At 33.5% G+C, this 26,356-nt stretch overlaps 2 protein-coding genes across 4 annotated transcripts in view; both read right to left on the bottom strand.

Annotated features, from left to right (window-relative positions):
• The window catches only part of LOC120348890 (zinc finger protein 236-like), a 44,804-nt gene extending 32,104 nt beyond the window's left edge, over positions 1 to 12,700 (bottom strand). The window contains exons 1-9 of the mRNA XM_039436605.1: positions 12,536 to 12,700; positions 11,770 to 11,867; positions 9,950 to 10,143; positions 8,017 to 8,086; positions 6,190 to 6,546; positions 4,244 to 4,372; positions 3,332 to 3,505; positions 1,922 to 2,062; positions 687 to 836 (exon numbers count right to left, since the gene is read on the bottom strand). Of these exons, the coding sequence (XP_039292539.1) occupies positions 687 to 836; positions 1,922 to 2,062; positions 3,332 to 3,505; positions 4,244 to 4,372; positions 6,190 to 6,546; positions 8,017 to 8,086; positions 9,950 to 10,143; positions 11,770 to 11,867; positions 12,536 to 12,665 (1,443 nt within the window). The 5' untranslated portion in view covers positions 12,666 to 12,700. The remainder of the gene's footprint in view (positions 1 to 686; positions 837 to 1,921; positions 2,063 to 3,331; positions 3,506 to 4,243; positions 4,373 to 6,189; positions 6,547 to 8,016; positions 8,087 to 9,949; positions 10,144 to 11,769; positions 11,868 to 12,535) is intronic.
• Positions 12,701 to 16,029: 3,329 nt separating this feature from the next.
• On the bottom strand, positions 16,030 to 26,253 carry LOC120353247. 3 transcript variants are annotated; one of them, XM_039436183.1, is made up of 6 exons: positions 26,140 to 26,253; positions 24,638 to 25,483; positions 23,568 to 23,667; positions 16,878 to 16,979; positions 16,300 to 16,455; positions 16,030 to 16,181 (listed from the first exon to the last, which is right to left on the bottom strand). In XM_039436183.1, exons 2-6 carry the CDS (start codon positions 25,468 to 25,470, stop codon positions 16,113 to 16,115), a joined length of 1,260 nt encoding a protein of 419 aa, XP_039292117.1. In that variant the 5' UTR covers positions 25,471 to 25,483; positions 26,140 to 26,253; the 3' UTR covers positions 16,030 to 16,112. The 3 variants fall into 3 exon arrangements, with proteins under 3 accessions (XP_039292117.1, XP_039292118.1, XP_039292119.1); XM_039436184.1 differs by having other exon boundaries at positions 26,155 to 26,200; XM_039436185.1 differs by lacking the exons at positions 23,568 to 23,667; positions 26,140 to 26,253 and having other exon boundaries at positions 24,638 to 24,749.
• Between the last annotated feature and the right edge of the window lie 103 nt (positions 26,254 to 26,356).

The following is a 26,356-nucleotide window of genomic DNA, read 5'->3' on the forward strand; positions in this document are numbered from 1 at the left end:
AAACATCAATAGCAATTATTATAAGTAGTTTTTATAAATAGCAATTATTAACCTCACTACATGCTACATGAAAGCCACTACATCAATCTAATTTGTATGGAAGGAGCAGCATGACTAGCGGAATGGTTTGTGGGATTCACTTGTAGGTGCTAAACCTAGATTTTCAGATACAGTAAACATGATCCAAGGTAGATTATCCATATAGTTTTTCTTAAAAACACTGAGAAATTAAACTTACGTGAATTTTTAGCAGTGTTTGAGCTCACGCTTGACTGATCAATATAACTAAGCCTGATCAGACTTTCCAATGTTTCTCTTAAGGCCCTCATCCACGGTCAGTTTATGGAGACCAGTACCAACTTATAACATCAGGCCCCTCAAATAGAATAAACACACTAATTTTACATCATATTACCATATATTTATTTTTGTTTTGGGGCCTGATGTTATAAGTATGCAAAGTTAGTAGACTGTCTACTAACGTTGATAAGTAGGTACTAGTTTGTACAAACTTGGCACATCATCAAAACCTAACGTTACCTGCACATGCCCATTACGGTGCTGTGTAAGGTTAAGATGGCTTTGTGCCGTTAGAGCCATATGTACTATCTGTGTTTACTATTTCTGTTTAACGCTAATCCACGATTGCATTAAGATATTCATAATAAAAGGTTTGATATAGTTACCTTGAATGGCTTCTCCCCGGTATGTATGCGTTTATGCCTTACCAACTGACTAGGCTTCTGAAATGTTTTACGACACGTTTCACACTCATGCAGGTGATTGCCTTTTTTGCCCGGCTTCTTATTTTTGCGTATTCCTAACGAGCTTTTCATCTGAAAAATGAGTAATTAACTATAATAACGATATATGACAATAAAGGATACAGAGTTCTCTTTTATTGATTGATTCATACAATATATATTCAATTCAATATGAAAGAAAAGAGCCTCAAATAATCATATAAAATCACATTAGAAATCAGTAGACTGATATTTTTCGAATTTCAAAACATAATCGATCAGTAATTATTATTACTGTATAATAATAATAATAATAATAATAATAATAATAATAATAATTATTATTATTACTATTTCCATCTCTATAATAATTGATCAGCGTGAAATGGTGATTTGGTGAGAAATGTATAACAAGAAACCAGTATATGTTTACTATTTCTATACATTTGAAGAGAAAAATTCTCAATTTCTAGTATTTTGAATAATACTATTGTTATCATTTTGTAGATCCACCTATAATTAATTGTACACTACTGAACAGATTATCTTTGGAAAGTACTGTATAAGGCATAAAGTATTGTATATATTTATAATTCCATAAAACAGATTTAAAATGTCAATGGTGGAGTGGTCGTAGTCGAGTGGATAAGATGCTGGCTTTTTATAATTCAGAGGCCCGGGTTCGTATCCCGTCCCAGGCAAGATATTTTTTTCTCGGGCCACTCCCGTGTTTCGAATGCACACGTTAAGTCATCGTTCCTGGCTGTCTAAAACCAGTCGTTAGGTCACGTCAGAGGCCCTGAAATTAATCGGGTACGACATGAAAACTCCGACATCAGACCTGAGCCAGCCAGATCACTCGATATAATTAACACTGTTAATGGTATTGAGATAAACACTTGAACATATAATAATTAAAAGGTGAAATAATACAATGATACGAGCAATGTTACAACGATACAATGATACAGATAATACTGTATCATCATAATGATTCCTATTAATGGAAATTCATTTAAATCAAACTATTCTATTAGAAATTTATGCAGCTGGGGAATCCCTTGCAGCTGGAAGATAAAGAAATCCCTGAAAACTAGATGTTTGTAGATGAACAATAATAGAGATGAACCGTTCATACTGAAGATTAATTCATTTATTTGAAAGAATAATTAACTCACTTTATAATGGCACCTCATATGCTCCTTCAAAACAGACTCCTTGCTGTATTGTCGGCCGCAGTGTATACAACTGTAGACTTTTGCAGCTGGCTTCTTCACCCATTCTTGGTAATGTTCTGTTGTATGCTTATCCAATTGCAGCTAAAAAATTATAGTTATTGAAACAGTCAATTACAAAGACATAATATTCATCATTAACAATGCATTAACAAATCATCCAATTTAATACTGTAAAAAAACATATATACAGTGTGTTTAGCAGTGAAATATCCTACATGGATTTCCATACATTTTATTTATTCTGTAAATCACTTTCGACGGTTTTACACGCCTTCACCGCTTGAATCCAACTAATCTCATCATAAAGTCAGATGAATAATTATTGTAGTTGTACAATGATTTTAGAACAGAAAATTGGTCTAGTTGAATGTAACCTATCTTTAGGAAATGATACCGTTTATGAAATTTAAATCTTCATTTACAAAAACAATACAATTATCAATTCATTCCAACATATTCTCCAAGTTATTTTCATACAATTATTGGAATATTAATTGATATATTTAATACATCAAAAGCCAGATAAATAATTTTAATTGTAGAATGATTTTTGGGCAGATAATTGAACTATAGTGAGGTCCACGTTATAATGGCAGTGATAATTTAAAAAGCTGTGATCAATCTGAATTTCAAAACAACAGGAATTATTTGGTAGATATTCTATTCCAATTTTCTTTAAAAATAATAGAAAAATAGATATCCTATATAAAAATAAGATAGTAATTTCAATAGAATAATTCTGAAATAGCTTTTCAATATTATTTATACCGGTACGAGTATGTCTAACCTGTACGGGTAGGCTAACTTAAGCATAGATGAAGTCTAGGATGGTTAGTTATCAACTTTTAAAATGTCATTTCAGGTATTTTAATTTGTGTTTCTCATAAGGTAATGTTTAAAAATTATTTCATTGTTTCAAAAATACATTTAAATCAATTATACGACTTGTGCACTCAAGTATTTTGATAGAATGATGAAAAAAATGGCGGCTGAGAATATGGTTTGTTCAGTTTTGTACAGTCACTGTCAAAAGTAAATATAAAATATTCTGACAAATAGACAACATTGCAAAGCGAGAGAGAGATAGTGCTATCTGTTTTGTTGTATGATAGGAAAGGACAGCAACAGTATTGTCAATCGTACAATGCCATTATGATGTGGACCTCACTATAGTTGAATGTAACCTAACTTTTAAAATTGATACTGTTTATAAAATGTAAAACGTCATTTTCAAAAACAATACCATGAAATCATTCATTCCAACATACACTCAAAGTTCTTCACATACAATAATTGGAATATTGATAGATATATTTACATAGAACAAATGAAACGGCAATAAAATGTTACCTGGTTGTCGAATTCGTCACCACATTCGGTACAAAAGAGGCTCTCTTCCTGCTGGTGGGACGCCAAGTGAGCCTTCAGACTGGCAAATCGGTTGAATCGCTTCAGGCACGTCTCAATCGGACAACACAGATTATCCGTGTTATGGTTTCCAGCTTCGTGCAATTTCAAATTCGACTGCAATCAATTTTCAAGCCATTCAATCAACAATCAACAAACCAAAGCATTATCTTAAATAGAATAAGTTATTTTGATGGTAAAATTTGTATACTATCAAATTATTTATTATAGTGTATATTTAACTAACACAATAGAAGACAAGAGACAGACTACAAATGTGTAGAATTCTCCTTTTACTATCTATTATTAATCGGAAAAGCAAGATAAGGCCCGGGCTATTTATTTGCTAGAGCCTTCCCGGTTGGTTAATTCAGTAGTAAATCTCAAACTATTTGAAAAATATAAAATTGTGGTGGATGGCAGTTATCTACAACATGAATATCGGCTTGTGCACAATTTTATTTTTAGGCTAGTCGAGCCACAATATGAATAAATCCTATTTGAATTTGTGGAAATAATGTGAATAATAATATACTATTATCATCATTTGCAGTTATTTATAGTATTTCTAGGAACTCTGTAATTGATTACTAGTATATTAATTTATTAGTACATTATTGCATTTTGTATATTTGTATTAAAACTTTTAGCAGAACAAAAATGTTATTTGATTTTGATTTGAACAGACTTGGACTGCTTAATGATCCATATGATAAGAGGTTGAAGTTGTAGTATAAGTTATAAGTATTTTGTACTAAATAATTTATATGAACACTTTTTGGCTACTGTGATTTCAATAATTGCAGTTTCAAAAGGATTTTTTATGTTTCTATAATAATAAAGTATTATACTTACAGGAATATTGAAAGAGGCAGGACAATTCTTACACCGGTGTGGCTTATCCTCAAGATGTGACTTGATATGTTTTTTGAAAAGTGTCCAGGTCTCAAATTGTAATGAGCAAATTTCACAAACGTTGGGACCCTAAAACATGAGATGACAATTCAAACATGAGAAAACATTCAAAAAATGAGGATTCAGGTTTGAAATAAAGAGAAATGACTATCTTTTTTGCAGTCATGAGAACGGTGATGATTTTTCTTATTTGGCTTTTTGAAGTAGAAATATTCGGTGAGTTACATTGTCTGTTCCAATAATCAAGTTCTATTATTTTCCAAATTCGGAAAGTTTCATTTTGTGTTGTGTTCAAGTTTTATTTACATTTTGAACTTATAGAATAAAAAGTGTTTTCGGGGAAGAACGTTTTCAAAGTGAAAATTCCAATTTTCAGTTTCCTGTAGCATTTCTGTGTTCTAGTGAATGGGATAGCGTGGTAGATATCCTTATAAAAAACGACTTTTCACAACTGCAAATACCTTATACAGAAAAACGACTTTCAATAGTCACAACTGCAAATTTCACAATTGTTGATATGAAGTACCAGTTATAGTTCCTAAAATAGTATCAATCTTCAGTAAGCTCACAACTTAAATTACAAACAGCAGAAAAAAGTGTAAATCGAGGATTATGATTGGCATTATAGTAATCACTATAACCAGAGAGAAAACACCCAAGTGGATTCCTCGTGGGATAGGACACGAGCTGCGGCTTTTGACTGTTAATTCAAGCCAGACTTCCATGTAGTCCTGTTACTTAAAGCTATGACGCGCCAGAGTTTCACCCTTTAAACACACACACACTTTTCAAGCACCAATTCCAATATTTCCACAGAGCTCCAACAGAAAGCGCTGCAAACGGTTCAAAATTATTCCGCCCTCACTCTTCAAGGTTGTACACCTCGCGTTTGGAAACTTTTACTAGAGTTTTTAAATGTGATTCAAAATGAATATTTTTTCAAAATTAAATAAATTTACCTAGAATATCAAATTGATCCCTTGGAATCTTTTGGAATTCCTTGATCCCTAAATCAAATATGTCATGAGATAAATAAATATCTTGGGAGTATGTATCCTCATATTTTCATGAATCTATTTGCTACCATTTCGAAATACTGTAAAAATTTCACTAGCAAAAGTTTCCAAAAGCCTGATGAAAGCATAATCTAACAGCATTAACATGGCGAAAAACTTTCTATTCCTATGCTTATTCTATGCTATAGTCTTGAAATGCACAAAGTTTGGGATGTGTTGAACCGTTTACATGTCCCCCTTATCAAATTGACAAGTGTTTTATTTATTTATTCATTGGATAAAAATTACAATATCGGAATGAAAAAACAGGCGCTAGCCCAAAACTTCCTCTGTTCCTAAATGTTGTCCAACAAGATGGACAATAGAATAGAATGAAATGAAAACTAGTGAATTCAATTAGATTTTAATAGGAATTAAATTCCTTAAGACAAGTTTTTTCACATGTTTAAATAAACAATGTTTCACTTGTCTTTTTTCGTTAGGGCTAGTCTTCAATAGAGATAATAAAAATTACTTGATAATGGCATCTTAGCCGAAACATGTTAAAAGATGGGATTTTTATTGTTATTTCCATTCCTAATGTTTCACTTGTTCAACAAAACCTAACAAGTGCTTTCCCGAAATCAAAACTATAGTGAGGTCCACGTTATAATGGCAGTGGATAAAGAAAGGAGAATAGCGATGCCGATTCTCTCCATTAATTAATTATTCACATATTATTATTTTTTACGGCAAGTGTTTGGCCAAAATCCCAAGTTAGTGAGGGTTCACTGTATAATTTCAGTACCTGCACATATAATTTCACTGTATCTACACAGTATTTTTCAAGAGTAAATTATTTTCAACAAAATAAATCAAGTGTAGGCCTACCTTTTTGTCAGGCGGATTAACATCCATGTCATCGACAGCTGGCGTACGGGTCTGAGTCTGCTGCACAGCTATGTCGGATAAAACACGTGAAACAGCTTGCTGCACGACAGCTTCATAAGACGTCGAATCTGCTGTTTCCGGCTCAGCATCAGACACTTGCTGTTTTTCTTCCTCATCCCCCTCCTCCTCTTCCTCATCTTTTCCTTCTTCTTCCTCTTCTTCTTCTGGAAGTTGGACAGTTTGCTGCGCAAAGTCCTGGTGTTGGATGGGTGGCACCGTTTCCTCGTCCATGGGCTCATCCATGGTTGCACTTTCCAGCTGAAGCAACTGAGCCTCATCCTCGGGTAGCAACTGACCCTCATCCTCGGGCACAGTCAGTGGCTGGTAACTGGTGTCATCCGTGCTGAACAAAGTCAATCAAATTTATCTTACTAGAGCTCTTAATGTTATTCATAAACGAGTCAATTTTTTTTATTGATATTAATTTCTAAATTTCTAGTTTATGACATATGCAATATAATAGTTTAGAATTTTAGAATGAAGAATAATTTCAACATGTCACCAGTCATTTGAGTGGAACTCTTTATGACATGTATCTACACAGTATATTTTACAAGTAAAATTAAGTACCGGTATCTTAGTGATGTTGCATGAGATAAGTGCCTTAATGAGAGTAGATCAAGTTTTAAAAAGAGAACGTTAAGTTTCGACTATTTTATTTTTCAATCATATCAGGACATTGTTTTGACATAGGTCATAATAGTTTAGAGTGAAGAATAATTTATATTTCGAATTGAAAATAATTTTAACAACTCATCAGTCATTTGAGTGACATCAAAGTTCGATGTCAATTGTGAAATAAATAGAGGCTTCAGGCATTCAGCATTGGTCGAATGGCAAGAATTTATGTAATATTTATTTCATTTCATTTACACATAGACTAAATCAAAATAATGATTAGGTTATATGGAGCAACAGTGCAGCAAAATCAAAATGAAGTTGGTAACAGTGACTGGGCTGCTATAGTGAGCAGAGGTGCAACCAAGCACAACGCGCTAATTATTACTATTATATATTATAACCAAGGACAACGAGGACTTTAGGATTTTAGGATTAAGGTTTTTATCAATAATAAAATTACACAGAAAAACTTGATGGATCTCAGGCAATTTTACCCATAAATACCCACTTTTCATATTCAATGGTAACTGTAGGAAAAACATAATGTGAAATACGTGCGCAAAGTTCCTCTGCTGCACTCAAGAAACCATTCCGCCCTCGCCTACGGCTCGGGCGTAAACGTTTCTTTCGGTGCAGCAAACTGTCACTTTGCGCACTAGTTGCACAAATAACTATTTACGGCAAGTGTTTGGCAAAAATCCCAAGTTAGTGAGGGTTCACTGTATAATTTCAGTACCTACACATATAATTTCACTGTATCTACACAGTATTTTTCAAGAGTAAATTATTTTCAACAAAATAAATCAAGTGTACCTTTTTGTCAGGCGGATTAACATCCATGTCATCGACAGCTGGCGTACGAGTCTGAGTCTGCTGCACAGCTATGTCGGATAAAACACGTGAAACAGCTTGCTGCACGACAGCTTCATAAGACGTCGAATCTGCTGTTTCCGGCTCAGCATCAGACACTTGCTGTTTTTCTTCCTCATCCCCCTCCTCCACTTCCTCCTCTTTTCCTTCTTCTTCCTCTTCTTCTTCTGGAAGTTGGACAGTTTGCTGCGCAAAGTCCTGGTGTTGGATGGGTGGCACCGTTTCCTCGTCCATGGGCTCATCCATGGTTGCACTTTCCAGCTGAAGCAACTGAGCCTCATCCTCGGGTAGCAACTGACCCTCATCCTCGGGCACAGTCAGTGGCTGGTAACTGGTGTCATCCGTGCTGAACAAAAACAATCAAATTTATCTTACTAGAGCTCTTAATGTTATTCATAAACGAGTCAATTTTTTTTATTGAATTAATTTCTAAATTTCTAGTTTATGACATATGCAATATAATAGTTTAGAATTTTAGAATGAAGAATAATTTCAACATGTCACCAGTCATTTGAGTGGAACTCTTTATGACATGTATCTACACAGTATATTTTACAAGTGAAATTAAGTACCGGTATCTTAGTGATGTTGCATGAGATAAGTGCCTTAATGAGAATAGATCAAGTTTTAAAAAGAGAACGTTACGTTTCGACTATTTTATTTTTCAATCATATCAGGACATTGTTTTGACATAGGTCATAATAGTTTAGAGTGAAGAATAATTTAGATTTCGAATTGAGAATAATTTTAACAACTCATCAGTCGTCATTTGAGTGACATCAAAGTTCGATGTCAATTGTGAAATAAATGAGGCTTCAGGCATTCAGCATTCAGCATTGCTTGAATGGCAAGAATTGATGTAATATTTATTTCATTTCATTTAGGTACACATACACAAAATCAAAATAATGATTAGGAGAGAAACAACAAAATTCACCCAAAACTATTATCTCCCGAATTTTGATAGTTGGTGAGCCAGTTAGATAGTTGATTTGTAATATATGAAGAATGCTGAATCTTCAAAGTAAATCTCACTCTGAATTTTGAATCTAATATCCCAATAGACTGGACAAAATAAGTTGAACATAAATTTTAGGGTTACATAGATTCCATCGACTGATATAATAAAAATGTTTCCAACAATTTCATTTATTATTCAAACAATATTAATTAGCAGATGCAATCAATCGGCATTGGAATTGCCATAATGTGAGTAGTAAAACACTTGTACTCACAATGAGGTTCCCCACAAATAATATCATTTGGCTGATGAAAGTATCTTTGTGATATATGAGACAAGTACCGTAGGTCATGTTTTAAAAAGATAACATTAGGTTGTGACTATTTTCTTTTTAAATCATATTAGGACATTGTTTTGACATAGGACACCAAATAAAATTTTTCCGAACTCCGAAAAAAATGTGACAGATAGGTTGAAAATCATACCAGATAAATTATCCCAGCACTACTACCAATCGTCAGAGCAACGATTCAAGGGCAGTAGATGAGGGGAATTGTTTTTGAATAAATTTCATAATTTGGTTGAAATTACTAATCGAAGTCAGATAACCTCATTTGGACTATTTTTATAAAAATTAGGGAGAGAAACAGTTTTGGGTTTATCCTGTTGATTCTCTCCCAATCATTAATTTGATATTGTGATTGTAGAATGTAATAAATAAATTACTTTTCACATCAGTCACACGCGTTACACACATAGTATAATATTTTAAACCACTCAAGCTTCTGCTTAATAGAAAATTCAGCCTTTTTGTAGTTATTTGTAATAAAAGCAATCGATTCTGTGTATTAATGTAGTCTCATCATGAGGCAACTTTTCGGTAACAAGTCTACCTACACAATACACTCATTATGCATGAACTAAGATTATGAAGTTTTATGCTATTAAAAAGAACGATTAGCAGTCAAATTTTTACAATAAATGAATTTATACACTCACTGTGACATGCCGAAAGGTCTCAACGGACCTGCCGAAAGATCTCGTTATCACAGTGAGTGAATAAACTCATTTATTGTAAAACTTTGACTGCTAGTCGTTCTTTTTAATAGCAAAAAGTGATTTAATAATAAGCATTTCGTGATGGAAAACAATATTGAAGAATTATAAAGCTTACTAACAAGTAGCATTGATTTGAGTCCATTCAATGTATCCAGATTTTTTTCAAACGTAAATAATATATTGTCTCACCTTGATAATGCTTCAACAGGAAGAGGTGGTTCAGGAATAAGATTGACTAGATTATCATTATCTGGCATAACAAATTCTGTCACTTTCAGGAAATGAGAATCAGCAGCTGAGTATAGGTCAGTGTCGGTGGTCGTCAACTCTTGATTACTCTGAATTGTTTTCAGAACTTGAGTGCCGTTGGAGAAAAAAGCCAACTAAAAATAAAATAGAATTGGAAATTTGTAAAACTTGTAAAACAGTTTAACAAGAATTTGAGTTGGTTGAAAAATGATGAGATGTCAGTTACAACAAATCATCCGCAACTTCATATACTATACATAATAATAAGATATGTACTTTTACTTATAGGGCTCCTACAATAAATTGATTGAATGAAATAAAAGTTCTCAAATACCCGTTAACTTAGAAGTGTTTCATTTATTCACCACAAAATGTTTAAAATATTTATGAAATTGGGTCAAAAGTAGGTTTTCTACTTGCAAATGGCCTTAAATGGTTTACAAAAATGATGTGGTGAATAAATAAAACGTTTCAAAAGTTGAACTTGAAAATTTATAATTAATTCTATTATAAATATAATAAAAACACTTCACTTATATGGGCTACTTTTGTACAAATTAATAAAAATAAGTAAATAAAATTTTTTTTCTACGTTTTACTTGAAAATTACCTCTGGTCGAGACTAGTCGTTAAAATGTTGTAGGTTTTTTGATAATAAAGGGTACTACAAGTTTTTATATTGTTTTCATTAATTTATAAATATAATATATTTTTACTGCATCACTCCTATTTCCTTCTTATATCACGATGAACATATATTATGTATAAAAAATATAAATCATCCATATAAGACAGTATAAAAATTGTAAAAATAATATTCATGAAGAAAGGATGACTTTGCGATTTTGGCAGAGTCATCAGAGATTGCTGAACAGCAGTTAAATGTTCTTAAAAGCTGAGAAAATCGGGCTGAAAACCTCTTTTGAAAAGACAGAATCCATGCCGAATCTAGTAAAAGTGCTCCAGAATTTTCAAACAAGGACTATGGTCGAATAAAACGGACTAGAAGCTACGAATATTTGGAAGAGATTGTTGCCGACAATAATTTATTTGCGAAAGATTCTGTAAACCAGCGAATAATCAAAATAAGACTAGCTTACAGATTGACAGCAAGATTTACAACAAGAGGTAAATTTTAAGCTGAGGCATTATCTATCTCTCTGTTATAGGACCGGAAGCTTTGTATGCTAGTGATATTTTATATGGAAAACTCTACAAAGAACGTGAAAACTCCATCTCTCTAGCAAACATCTCTCTAGTAAAGCTGCGTTTACACCAAAGTTATTAACAAAATGTAAATAGCTTAATCCTTATAGATTCTATTAGATTAAACATAACTTATCATAAACATGATGATCATATGTGTTTGTCAAGTTCCGTTCAACCTAATAGAATCTATAAGGATTAAGTTATTAACATTTTGCTTATAACTTTGGTGTAAACACGGCTTAAGCGTTGATAAGACTGAGAATACTTTACTTAAGTACACAATAAATATATGAACCAGGATTGGAGTGCAATTTTTTCTATATATGAGAGGAAACACGGAGAGAGTATTACTTTTTCTTTATAGGGTTGAAAAAATTGTTGAAAATGAAAAATATATAATATATTAAGGCTATTTCATGATTTTTACTTTATTTTTATAAAGGAGGATAGGAGAGAGAATTTTCTTACTAACATAAACAATTGATACCGGTAAAATTTATAAGTTTTAAGAAGATTAGATATTTGATACTAAAAGTTGTTCTATTTTGTACCTGAGATGCATCTACCAAGTAGGTTGCCTCCTGACCGTCAACAAGACCCACTGTAAGCGTTTGAAAAAACTGGGTCCCCATCTCGTCCAGTGGGCTCTCTGCGAAAAAAATAACAAATAATTCGAATTTCAATTAAACAGTGATGCAATTTAAAAGCAGTTTCAAGAATTCTCATTGAACAGTAAACCAATTTTTCTTCTCAATCTACAAATAACTTTTCTTACATCTCTTAAATTTCTAAGAAGGGTTGTTGAAAACATAAAATTTAAATAGGCTATGATCATTTATGATGCCTGTCTTTTTCGTATTACTATCATAAAATTTTGAAATTTATACAGGCCTACACGACGCTAGACAAAATCCAGTTGACTAACTGGATTTATTTTTATAATTAACGTTGCCTAAAGCTAATATAATATCCGTAGCTTTGTAAGCAAGTAAACCTGTGTATAGCTTCAATAATAATGAAAAAAACAATTATAGTTACTGGTTTCCACCTGACGCAGTCTCCTACCTAACGCTAGGAGTTTGAGCTAATTTTATAGTAAGAAAGCTCAACTGGCATAAATCCAATACTTTTCATTGAAATGAAGAATTATATCAAACAATATTTATACTTCCTTGGTGTTTAAATGTTAACGATCGTACGCTTTAGAGCCTGATTGATGTTAACTACTCAAGTGGAATAGCCATTTAAACTATAAATTTTAGAGTTTAACATAAACATTTTTCAGTTGTTGCAAAACTTAATTAAATCATTTCTTACCTGAAATGGGAATAGCACCATCCGTGGGAAATATATACGGTGTTCTATTCATTTGTAGATAATCTGACGACATAATCACTTGGTTTGAATCTGTCAGAAGACAGATATCATCCTCCCCGATTCCATCCATTTCTAAATTTGATATAGATCGAGAGTACTTTTACAAAGTCTTGACTCAATTTTTATTCTTGAGACATCAAGTGTTTGGAATGAAAAATCATTTCAATAAACTGTTTCGAATCAATAATAAAATAATTTATAAATTTCTACATAATTATTATTAACTAGACAGCCGTCAATCACTTAACCTATAAATGTCACTGTTAAAAAAAGTTTTTGCTATGGCTAGATTAACTCGAGATTGAAAACCATTATTTTGGAAATATGTATGCTTCAATTTCAGAGTTTGATAACCAAGAGCCATGACAATTATTTTGATGATTGAAATAAAAAATACAAACTATTTACTTGAAAACTATAGAATAACTAAATACTGTCAACAGAAACCTGACGGCCATTTTGATTTGTGATCAACCGATCAGAAAGCATCCTCATTTAATAATTTAGAAAGCAGTGAAATAAAAATAGCATAATTTAAAAATGACTATAAATCATTGGAAAACAGGAGATATCATAAATATTATTTGATGAAATTCATTTTTGAAAAGTCTTTGGGCTGATAAGGTTCACTCGATCATTATCCAAGATAAAGAACGACAGAGAATTTTTTCAACGCAGCCTGTTTGGACGCATCAAGACCTGAGAGTGAATACATCCACTTTACGTCTAGAAATTTTACCGTCATGAAATGATCACGAAGTTTTAAAAGCAAGACTTCATTATATAAAAGAGCTCTATGCTCAATTTACTAAAAATATTTGGACACTATATATATTAATAGACTGCCGTATATAACTGGGTACCCGTGCAGGGATTAAAAGATAGATAATTTTAATAAAATATTTTGATAGTTTTTCTAGCTTGTGAACTTTGAAAGTTTAATTTTTCATTAAATTTCAGGTACCGGTATATAATTCTAGCCTACAATTTTATTTATTACACTACAACTCTTGCAGTTGTTTGAATGTAAAATCTTCAGTTTTGTAACAACAGGTCAGTTGATAAAGAAATTTGGAGGGAATGTTTGAATCACAATTTCTGACTGCATTTTTCGGACAAAGTGAATAGAATATCAGAAGAACCCATCTCATTCCCATGTTCCAACGACGAAATGGTGGTTTGCGTTTTTACTTGCACGCTTTGTTGAGATACATGTAGGTTTATCACAGCACTGAAGTGAATCAGCATGTTATTTCTTTGCAAACTTGCAAGTCATGGGGTTATCTACAGACATCCTCCAATATGTGAAACCCCAAATAATGGTACCTTTCAACCACCCCCAGCCCTTCAGCACAGGAGGGAGTGGATTTTGTTTTGTTCACTTATTGGACATCTTGAGGATCACATCCAGTATGAAGAGCTCTACTAGTAAAGACTTTTATTATATGTCTAGTAGGTTTATAAAAAGTATTATTAAGCTGATTGTCGTTCCCCTGACATACTGTATAAACCTATGCTTAGCTCAGTCTGTTTTTCCTAGCCAGCTTAAATTGGCAAAAACGATTCCAGTTTTTAAAAAAGGTGATAGATGTGACCCCAACAATTACAGGCCAATATCTATATTACCTGTACTCTCAAAGATATTCGAGATGGTAATAGCAGAGCAGCTATATGAATTTTGTGAGATTAATGGCTTATTTGCAGGTACGCAGTTTGGATTCAGAGCGGGGAGGTCCACTGTTGAGGCTGTGGGATATTTAATCTTAAAAGTAATTGAGAGTTTGGAGGGGGGAGGTCTTGCTGGGTTGACTCTCTGTGATCTCAGCAAGGCTTTTGATACCCTAGACCATGACATCTTAATGTCTAAGCTCTCTGCCTATGGCATAGTTGGCAGTCCTCTGGTGCTTCTCCGCTCCTTCCTGGAGGGTCGTCAGCAGGCTGTGTCTGCAAATGGTATAAGGTCGCGGGTGAGATTGGTGACCTATGGGGTGCCCCAGGGCTCTGTGCTGGGGCCCTTATTGTTCCTGATCATGATAAACGATGTTGCTCTCTCCAGAAACAGGACAGTGGTATGCTATGCTGATACCTCATTATTGGACATCAATGGGGACTTGGCTGACCTGCATGAACTGATGCAGGCTTCAGAGGGGACCGTGGCTGACTGGTTCCGAGCAAATAGATTTTTGCTTAACAGCGAGAAGACTCAGTCCATTGTGTTCAGCCTCAAGAATGGTGATCAGTTCAACTTCCCCTCGGTGAAGCTCTTGGGATTTACAATGGATCGTAAGCTTGCTTGGGGAGATCACATTCAGGGTGTCTGTTGCAGGCTCAATAGAGTGCTGTTCCTGCTGAGGAATCTGAGAGGTTGCATCCCGGGGGCCCATCATCGAATGTGCTACTTTGCCTTCTTCCATAGCGTGATGGCTTATGGTATTACACTGTGGGGTGGTGCCGCCGAGGTAAAAAGGATATTGCTGGTGCAGAAGAAGGCTATACGAATTTTATGTGGGGCTGATTATCTGGCGAATTGCAAGCCACTGTTTGTAAGGGAGCACATTATGACAGTCTTCAACCTCTACATTTACAGGTCTGCCATTGCAGCTTTTCGGGGACTTGTTGCCTTGCCTACCAGAGGTGACTTTCATCGGCATGACACCAGGAACAGGCACAGGCTGAACCTCCCTTACTGTAGATTGGGGAGGACTCAAAACAGCTTGGCCTACCAGCCGGTGAGGATCCTCAACAAGCTGCCCATTTCCGCCAGAGGTTTGCCTGAGGTGGTCTTGAGGAGGAGATTGAGGACGTTCCTGCACGAAAATCCCTTTTACTCTTTAAGGGAATTTTTTGAATGTGACACGGCAACTGTAATAGCGAATTACTTCTTGTAATAGCGCATTTGCCTGCTGCTTGGTTGTATTTTTCTGTGTTTCTTTTTACTTTCTGTAACATTTTGACTGTCCATCTAAGGACTTGTTTTTATTATTATCTTGACGTGTTCCCTTATGGACATGCCCTGGTGGCATGTCTGTGCTATGAACAAAAACCATTATTATTATTATTATTATTACTTCCTAACTATCCCGAACAGGGCTGCAGGGTCTAAAATATTGTTTTCCAAACATTTACTTCTATAACTTATTTGAACATTTTTGTTGCTTGAACTGAAGTAGATAATGTAAAGTGTACAAAGTAACGTAATATTGGAGTAAAATTCAAAGGATTGATTTTTTATACTACCGGTATTCAAAGATAATATAAAGGAAAAGAAATCCATTCCATAGTCTATAAACTGGGTTGAAAAACAGTCACGCATTATTATCAAATGTTTTGATAAAAAAAAAAAATATTAGGATAATGACGTATAATATTATTAAAGAAATGACAAATACTAATTTCAGGAAATAGTTGTATAATTTATATACAATTCATCATCATCATCATCGTCTGTAAGAATAATTTGTTGACACTCTTCAACTTACAGGGATTATATTTCATCCTGAACTTCCTATAGTATAGTTTATTGTGTTTGACCTTTCAATTTGGTGCTGTAAAGGAAGTTTCCAAATGAGAAAGCAGCTTTTGTCATCTGAAAAAATAAATTATTCACACTCATTCCAGCCATATTCCTGTTTGAGATTTCTTAGCAATTAGATTTGAGTATCGTATTAAGAAAATCAAACTTGCAGAAAATATGTTGAACTCACATTTTTGAATGACATGTGATTTAGATAATGAATTCCGAAAGGTTTCATGACAATGTCTACGTTGGCTCGTATCATCATAATGTGCAATGTCTTCTTAAACCATGCGGGCTTGTCAATCCACGGAAGATTTGTCAGCGATTGGCGTAAAATGTCATTCTGAAAATGAAACAAATTACAAGTTTCTTTTAATAATGCAGTTGGGCCTCAATTATTCAGACTTACTGAATTTTTTTAGCTTGTTAACCGGATGCATATTTTGTCTTATGGGTAAACTGTACGACAGAAATAGACACTCGCCATAAGGCACTACCTCCGTAAACAGTTTACATGTTTACGGAGGTAGTGCATAAGGCCATGCATCCTGAAGACGTAATATATTTATAGGTAGCGTCTTTGATGCCCTATAATCAAGGGGCATTTCAATTCCCTTGATTCATAAAGTTAGAGTAGATGAAAAATCACACATAATTGTAGAACCATTGACGAATTGATCGATATATTTTATAAATCAATTTCCAATATGATATGTGATGTGTCTTTTATGGAGTTTTGAATCAAAAATTTATATATGTTTTTACCTGGTTGGCAATACGCTGGCCAGTATGGTAGGGGAAGAGTACAGCTAAGTTGATCAGGATACTAGACAAGGCATAATTTATCGATGTCATAAGATTATCTGCCTGTAAAAAACGAAATTTCAATCCTAAATTGAACAGTCAATTACCGTACCTACTAAAGCTACAATATTGAAATACTAACAATCCAACCATTATTATTTCATGCATGATTTTTATGTCAAAAATATGAAATAGGTAGTAATTTTGTTTTCAAGCTTTCCAAATCGATTTTTGACTGAACTCAATACTGTACATTAATTTGAATATTTATTAATCAGAAATTTTAACCATTGACTTACTACTTACCACCAATATTTCAATAATAATAATTTCTCTGGTCAAGGGTTCAACACGACCAGAGCTAGATGTTTTTACTTTCCTTGCCCTACTACCATAGGTACCTAAGGAAAGTATTGCTTTCCACAAAAAAATTAAGGTACCCCAATTTCAAGTTTTCTATACGTTTCAAGGTCCCCTGAGTCCAAAAACATGATTTGTGTGTGTGTGTGTGTGGTGTGTGTGTGTGTGGTGTGTGTGTGTGTGTGTGTGTGTGTGGTGTGTGTGTGTGTGTGTGTGTGGTGTGTGTGTGTGTGTGTGTGTGTGTGTGTGTGTGTGTGTGTGTGTGTGTGTGTGTGTGTGTGTGTGTGTGTGTGTGTGTGTGTGTGTGTGTATGTATGTCTGTGAACACGATAACTCCATTCCTAATTAACCGATTGACTTGAAATTTTAAACTTAAGGTCCTTATACCATGAGGATCCGACAATAAGAAATTCAATAAAATTCAATTCAAGATGGCGGAAAAAATGGCGGATAATTACTAAAAAACCATGTTTTTCTCGAAAACGGCTCTAACGATTTCCTTCAAATTTATACCATGGATAGCATAAGATTCATAAGCCCTATCAACTGGCATGAGTCTCATTTCTGGGAAAATTTCAGGAGCTCTGTAATATTCATGAGAAAAATGGCGGATAATGACTAAAAAACCATGTTTTTCACGGTTTTCTCGAAAACGGCTCTAACGATTTTCTACAAATTCATACAATGGATAGCTATTCATAAGCCCTATCAACTGGTATTAGTCTCATTTATGGCAAAATTTCAGGAGCTCCGTAATATTCTTGAGAAAAATGGCGGATAATGACTAAAAAATCATGTGTTTCACGGTTTTCTCGAAAACGGCTCTAACGATTTTCTTCAAATTTATACCATGGATATAAGCCCTATCAACTGGCGTGTGTCTCCAAGGGTGCCCAGCCCCCCCAAGGGCAATGGCGCATGCCCCCCCCCCCAAGTATCCCAATTCCCAACCCTTTAGTTTTTAACATTAGTCAGTGCTCATTGTATGACAATAAAATTCACATCTTATATTCTAATCTTCCAAAGGACATTATTCACCTTTGCTCTTGTGGGGAATTCTTTCTGTTTTCATAATATTATAAAAATATATACCATCGTTTCTTATCTCTTTTAAAATAGAAGTAAAGTATCTTTTTGATATTATTTTTGAGACTAGCAGTGTGTATGTTCTTGTTCGGGAGGACTAAAAAGTACTACATTACATCAGGAAAAACTACATGACAAATATCTTAATAAGATATTAAGAGATAAGTAAGGGAGGCTTTGCTTCTTAAATGTAAAGGTTACTTATGAAAAGTTGAATAATAATATCATTGATATTCTTTTATTGCAAAAGAATATTGCATAGCAATTTTGGTGAACATTCATACAAATTTGGAACGATTTTATTCATACAATATAATATAATGTCGGTAAGTTTAGGTATTCTAAATCCTATACTATTAAACGAGCAATTTCTGTTTAGATGTTTAAATGTTTAGATGTTCATATGTTTGTATTTCACCGGATCTCGAAAACGGCTCTAACGATTCTCACGAAATTCAGAAAATAGTAGGTTTATAATATAAAAATTCGATTGCACTAGTTCTCATCCCTGGGGAAACTTGCTGAAGGACATTTAAAAAATTTACTCATCCTTGGAAAAACAAGCTGATAATTTCGTCGTCTTGTGATGATGGAAGTGAGTGAGCGAGTGCATGTGTGTGGGACTGAGACAAAATTATGACTCAGCTGTTGAACTTTTGTACCTGATTCAATCAGTTGTACAAAAGCCGGTTAAATTTTAATCCTGATTGATTCCAGTAGAACCAATCAGATAAGCTATCTTTTTGAGATGGTTTTCTGTGATTTGGTTCACGTGAAATTAATCAGGATTAAAATTTAACATGCTTTTGTGAGAGAAATTTTTGCATTCCTCTGCGAATTAATCTCAATCCACTGTGATTAGATAGAACCTTTCTGTATGAACTATGGATATTTATTATAATTTCTTCTCTCGTAATAATTTTTTTATGTTTTTGTAGTTTTTAGGTACTCCAGAGCGGAGCTTGGTGCCCCGATATTTATCATAAATTGGAACAGGTTGTCACTGATGTTGTATTGTTGGTAGTATTTACTTTTAAACATTACAGGAGTAAATAACACAAGTCGAACAAAATGTATCTTTAAATGGTTTGGTTTTTGGAATAAAGATATCATTTGAACAAATACATTTTGTAAATTCTATCTATTAATACCAAATATCGGGGCACCGAGCTTTGCTCGTTATTCATTCATTGATAAACAGAACTCAATTCTTTGAAATGATTGGGAAAGGACTAACAGGCACAGCCCAAAACTGTTTCTTCCCCGCATTTTGATTTATACACTATAAAATTTATAGTTGGAATATTTAATATTCCAAAAAGTAGATTATGTTTCATACACTTGAATTCAAGTGAAATTTTCAGTCCAATTATTCGAAAACATAAAAGTTCTAATTTAGATTGTTTACATACCAAATTGAATAACAAAATAACACTCACTAATCACTTAGAACTGTAAAATAATGATTAACTTTGAATATTATGATATATACCATCTCATGTCAACAAATCAGAATACTGTATTTTGATCGAGTCAATTAAAATTTCTAGATCTCTTGCGAGATACGATAAGCTAATTGATTACACAGCTGATCTCCCACACAGGCACACGCATCTTCTGTTATCGACAGACGACGAAATCAACATCTGTTTTTCCAAGGATGAATAATTATCCTTTCCATGTCCTTCAGGGAGTTTTATCAGGGATGAGACCTAGTGCAATCGAATTTTTATATCATAAACCTACTATATTCCGAATTTCGTGAAAATCGTTAGAGCCGTTTCCGAGATCCGTTGAACATAAATAACCATATAACCAGATAGCCAGACATAAAAATAGAAAAATATAAACAGATATACAGAAATTGCTCGCTTAATATAATAGGATAACAACTTATAGTCCAGTCAAATGATCGTTTTTCAGGAAACAGCCCCGAAAGAATTTTTTCGATGGTTCTATCTGTATTTTGGGGTGCTAAATTCTAATCTGAAATTTGCTGACAAGCCAGAGGGCGACTTCACCCCCAAAATTTTGAACTTTTTTCAAGTTTTCCATTGAATCTCGAGAACCTTGAATTTATCGAGAAAAAGCATTCTCTATATAATATTAAAGATTATAAAATTTCCAATGAATTGACTGGTCGCGCAGGACTACTCTTTGGATTTTTTATCTGAAGTGTTCCACAAGATACACAACTTTGAATGTGCGAGAAATTTGTGATACTTCCCCCATTTTCACAGTCTCGCATATGCAACGTTGCGTATCTTGTGGAACACTTCATATAAAAAATCCAAAAAGTAGTCGAGGTTTTGATGAATTTTCTCCTCTTTTCACTCCCATGAATTATACTTCTGTTTTCAATACCGTTAAAAAGTTACAGCCAATTGAATGATGATCTTTATTTTCTCATTTTTCTTGCGATTTTACTGTTATTAAAGAGTCTCTAAATGAGTACAATACATTATAGAAACTTGCAATTGGTCTTAAATGAGAGAAAATTTCATGCTCTATAAGCTGAGTTGCCTTAAATTGATCTTGCATCACTGTTTATATCGAAAAACTGTCCAGACTGTGAAAATGAGAAAAATATCGAAAATTTCTTGATTTTTTGAATCAAACGTATCTTACTTCACGATTATATTTTTACAAAAATCATTCACCTCACATAAAAGAGGAGATTCTTTTCTTCAAATCAAGACCAAGTATCATTTTGAGTTACCGAGACAAACAGTTTTGAATATAGAAATCGGTCATCTTTCTATGCATTGAAATATGGTCTAAAATACACTAAAGGAGGAATTTCCTATTTTTTTAACAAATTTTAGTGAGATGATACATGATTTTCAACCGCCTTGACGAGCTGATATGAACGAGCTGTAGTACGAGGAGATATGATCATTCAGTTAAAAGTTATAAGTGTTTAAAGTTTTGATCCTGGATGTATCCTTATGTGTGCCCCCCACTAGGAATTACTGAAATCTAACGAGTGATTCTCATAGAACATAACCCTCGTAAGGTGATTTCAGCCGAAATATGTTTCTTTTTTGTTAGGATGGCCATGAAAAGGTATTATAATGAAAATTTGAATTTTGGCTGTAGGACATGATTTTCTATTTTTGGGTGTATTCCCCCTCACACATCTACTAAATTCAAAAATAGTTACCTCAGGAATTCTGTTCAGGATTAATATTGTTAATTCACGTGATGTGTGGCTTTCTATCATTACTAGAAAAAATCCTAGTTGTATAGGGTAGAAGTGGTAGGTTTGCATAATTTTGAAAACTCCTTAAAAATACCCCTTTTTTGAAAACTTTTAGCTCCAGAATCAAAAATTGTTGAGTCCTGCACGACCACTCAATTTATTGGAAATTTTATTATCATTAATATTTTAGAGAATGCTTTTTCTCGAAAAGTTAAAGGTTCTCAAGACTAAATGAAAAACTTGAAAAAAGTCCGAAATTTTTTGGTTTTTTGCTAGTTTTGGGGGTGAAGCCGCCCTGCTCTGGCGTGTCAGAAAATTTCAGATTAGAATTCAGCGCCCCAAAATACATATAGAACCGTCGATAAAAATTCTTTCGGGCTGTTTCCTGAAAAACGACCATTTGACTGGACTATTATACAAAGCAGAAAAAAGTAATGAAGCATTACAATAATTACTTGATTACTGTGTGGTAAATAGGGTGTAAATTTGAAAGATTGGAATTGGCTTCATTTGATATTTTTTACAAATTTTTGACAAAAGAAGTTTCTTCTTCTGTCAAATTCACTAGAGTTTGCGATGCTGCTTATAATTGCATTTTCATTTCAGAGACATTAATATCATCATGAAACGCATTCGAAATTAAAATAATTATTAGATTAAAATGTACATTACGATTCAACTTATCATTGTGCTTTTGAGGAAATTAGGTTGCAACAGCAAGGAAACTCAAACACAGGCCCATTAAAAATTAAAATTAAGCAAAGGGAATCAAATAATAGTGGATGATATTATAATGGATATATAATGGATTATAGTGGATGAAGTTATAATTTATTTTTGTCAAAGATTTACCTTCAAACTCATAGGCTCAAAATTACTAAAATTCCTGCATACAACATATTATCAATTGTATTTTTCATGCTTTATATTGAGTTACACTTTGCAAAATATAACATTATAGAGGTGGGAAAAAGTATTAAAATTAACTACATTAGGATATCTAATGTTGACATAAAATGTAAAAAAATCGTGCCCCCCCCCAAAAATGTTGATGGCGCAAATTGCGCCATGCCCCCCCCTTGTGGGCACCCCTGTGTGTCTCATTTCTGGGAAAATTTCAGGAGCTCCGTAATATTCATGAGAAAAATTGCGGATAATGACTAAAAAGTTTGGTGTCAGGGTAAGCATTCCTGACTAGCAATTGGGAGGTACCGAGTTCGATTCCCGGGCTGGCAACTAATTTTTGGATAGTAGTTCTCATCGAATTTCCATCTAGCTGTTAACCCTGTTGTCAATGTCTGCACTTGCAGAAGTCTTCGGGGTGATTTACAGCATTTATTTAGGATTTTCGTTAAATAATAATTATATATTAATTAGCATTTGAATAAATGCATTCTCTATTTAATTCCATCTTATATAAGTTAGGATTATTTACAAACAAAGTAATGATACAATAGATTGATTATTTGCTGATTTGAGAAAATGTGGCCCCCACTATGTATGAATAAGCCCATGTGTCGGGATGCCAACAAAATGGCTTTCATTGGTTGAGAGTCCCTGGAGGAAGTTCCACCTCGCCTGAGTATATAATTTAAGCCGTAACCATTAATCTCATCTTGCGGATTGCAAATGACAATTTTCTGTATTTTGCTGTATTGCTGATATATGTAAACAATAAAACTTGAAACTTGATTATTTTTTCTACATACTAATTTATTGGAAAAAAATTAATCATTTCGATTCTTAAAGCATGTTGTTTCAAGAGCTGAGTGGAAAAGAGTTCCAAGACAATTCTGTCAAAATCCGACCGCTTTATAATAATATAATTAATTTCCGCTATTTTTTATTTATTTTTTAACCACTTTCTGCATGATTTCATGTGTTTCAATAAATTATCATTCATTATTGAATGACAATAATAATTCATTATTGAATCAATAATATTACTTTACACCACATTACACATTATTAATGTTGATTATACTCAAATTTTAGTCTCTAACCTTCAGAATAATATAGAAGTCCACACAGGTGTCAATGAAAATCACTAAACTGATGACAATGAGTACATATCCTGCATTTGTTTCGCAGTCCTTGAAATTCCTGTTATCGCATAAAATAATATTCTCAGTATTTTTATCAGATTCGATCTAATAAAACTACTCAAACGAAAAACTGTGATTCACATTAATTTTTTCCAACAAGTTTGCATGCTGTAAACATAAATTTGTAAAAGTTTTTATAAATATTCTTGATGAATAGCCATCCTAGACTAAGAAAAAAATATAATCTCTGTGAACCGCAGCAAAGAACTTTTCCAAAAATTAGAAAATGTAGTAAATTTAATACAGCAATGGTTATTAAACATATGATAGTTGAATAGAGAGATATAGAATTGAGGCCTTTGTAGTAAGAGAACGCTGAAAGGTTGAATAAGTGGAAAATATAAAAATCTAAAATGCAATACAAAATAATTATGATATACAAAATGCATTATTTAGGACCGTAATCTTGTCAGGAAATAATTTTCAAAATTGTATACAGAGAACAAGCAGGTATGTGTAAGACTATGTAGCATCACCCTCAACAAAGTCTTAGGCCCAGTTGCACAAAAGCCTGTTAAATTTTGATCATGATTAAATATCACGAGAACCAATCACAGAAGGCTTTCTTGAAAACAAGTCATCTCTGATCGGTTCTCTTAGCATTAAATTAAACAGGCTTTAGTGCAACTGAGGCTAAAAGTTATTAATTCTCCAAAGTGAACCGCTGAACCCAAATAGTGATTTCTGAATTTACTTCTTGTACTTGGAATTAAATAGCGCCAAAATTAATCCAAACAGTCTGTAACTTTTACTTTCTTTTAGGAATCTAGTTGAGTGAGAAAATAATTTTCAAATTGTATTCACAAAACAAGCAGGTACTATGTAAGACTATGTAGCATCACCCTCAACAAAGTCTTAGGCCCAGTTGCACAAAAGCCTGTTAAATTTTGATCATGATTATAAACGTAATCATGTATTCATAATATAAAAACTCAATTGTTACTGAGAAAAAAAATTGAATTATTTACCTTATCAAACGCTGATGACATCTTACTATACGAAACATATCTCTCTTCAAACTCTCATGAGCCATCTCTCTTCGAGGTCGAAAATCGTTATTTGCATCAACGTGCTGATGTGATCCACGATTCATCCCATCTGTGGTCCCAAATTCTGGAAAGTCTTTGGCGAGATCATCAATCAGAATATAGATAGTTCCGAAATCGGCAAGAAGTCTTTCAGTGGAGAGACTTACTGAAATCTGTATGCAGTAGGCTTCAATGGCGAAAATCATGATCATCAGACTTTGGAAAATGTAGATGTATACAAAAAAGGCAAATGTGTTTAAACTATCAGGACTCCAATATACATAGGGTACAGGGAAATCTACTGAATTCCTTTTGAGTCCCATTGAGTCCCTTAAAAGCTCGTTGAACATGTTTCTGTTGATGAATCCGAAAAACATCACAACAAAAACGGAGAAAATATTGTGAGACGTCTTTTCCATTTCGAGTTTCGTCTCGTTGTAGTAAGTTTCAAACTGTCTCCATTTCTCGTGTCTCCGGGTGAATTCAATACCATTCACGAGGAATTCGTTCTCTATCAACTCCACCAATCTGGTGTTTTTGTGTGGTTTCAAGGCGCGCTCCAAACTGTTCGAGATTAACAGTATTGTAGTCACAAACTCTTTTACTCCCAAAACACGTTTCTCAAAGCTTTGCTGTTCCATGAGAATGACCATAAGGCTGTTCAAAGCTCCTATTAAACCAATAATAATTATCAATAGACATGGTAGTGAGTTGTATGGTCGGTCACAGCGGACCAAGTCTGTGAATTTCCTCAGAAAAAGGGTTCTCTCCATTTTCTCAAAAAATCTGGAAAGATACAATAATAATAATATCAATTATGTGTATGCTCCAAACGTTTTTGGAGGCTGAATAGACCTGTTGAGAAAATTATGTTCTGTGCAATAAATTGCTTTCTCATTAATGTATTCGCTTTAAACTAAAATGATTTAAAAATTCTCATAAACCAATAATAGCCTTCTGTAAACAGTCAAGTTGATATTTCCCGAAATACAAGTCTGTATTTTATTACAAGCATGAAAATCTCTACAATTAATGTTTAGTAACATTTTGACCGGAAATTGAAAATAAGTTTGAAATTCGAGAAAATGTGATTATTCAATTGAAAACTGTTGGCAACTGTTGATTCTATTAAATGATTCACTATGAAGAGATAGCAGACCTCGAAGTGATGCATTTTCGAAAAACCAGTTTTTCTTCCACTTTTTCAAGTCTCATAACTTTTCAACAATTGATGAAACAAGAATGTGCTAGTTACGAAATTGTAGAGCATTACATTATCTTTCATTTCATGAATAATTCGATTATTTTACGCATTCTCATACGACTGTTGCAGCAGTTTTAGTTTTGAGTGTTTTGGGTAGAGCTTGCTGCTATCTCCCAGACATTGTTATATGATGTGCAATTGTATTGATAAATTAAATAAAATAAACAAATAAACTTACATCTTAAAAATTTACCGATCACTGTGAGTAGTTGGAATCTCTTTTCATCTTACAATAAAACTGGTGAGCCTCCGAATATCAATGAGTCTTTATTCTGGTTATGATCAGTTTTTAGGCATTTGATGAGAGAGGTTGGTCTGATATTCATCCTTATATAATTATTGTTAAGCATTTATTGGCAACTAATAACAGTGAATCGGAGCTAAAATAACTCAAT

Source organism: Nilaparvata lugens, chromosome 10 (assembly GCF_014356525.2).
Source record: "Nilaparvata lugens isolate BPH chromosome 10, ASM1435652v1, whole genome shotgun sequence".
NCBI lineage: Eukaryota > Metazoa > Arthropoda > Insecta > Hemiptera > Delphacidae > Nilaparvata > Nilaparvata lugens.

What these genes read in the sequence shown, in the direction of transcription:
- LOC120353247 (XM_039436183.1), bottom strand. Translation starts at nt 25,470, where the DNA reads ATGGAGAGAACCCTTTTTCTGAGGAAATTCACAGACTTGGTCCGCTGT. An exon ending in ACTTCTATATTATTCTGAAG is followed by an intron (nt 16,980 to 23,567) that starts GTTAGAGACTAA and finishes CGTTTTTTACAG; the next exon opens with GCAGATAATCTTATGACATC. An exon ending in GCCAGCGTATTGCCAACCAG is followed by an intron (nt 16,456 to 16,877) that starts GTAAAAACATAT and finishes TTTCATTTTCAG; the next exon opens with AATGACATTTTACGCCAATC.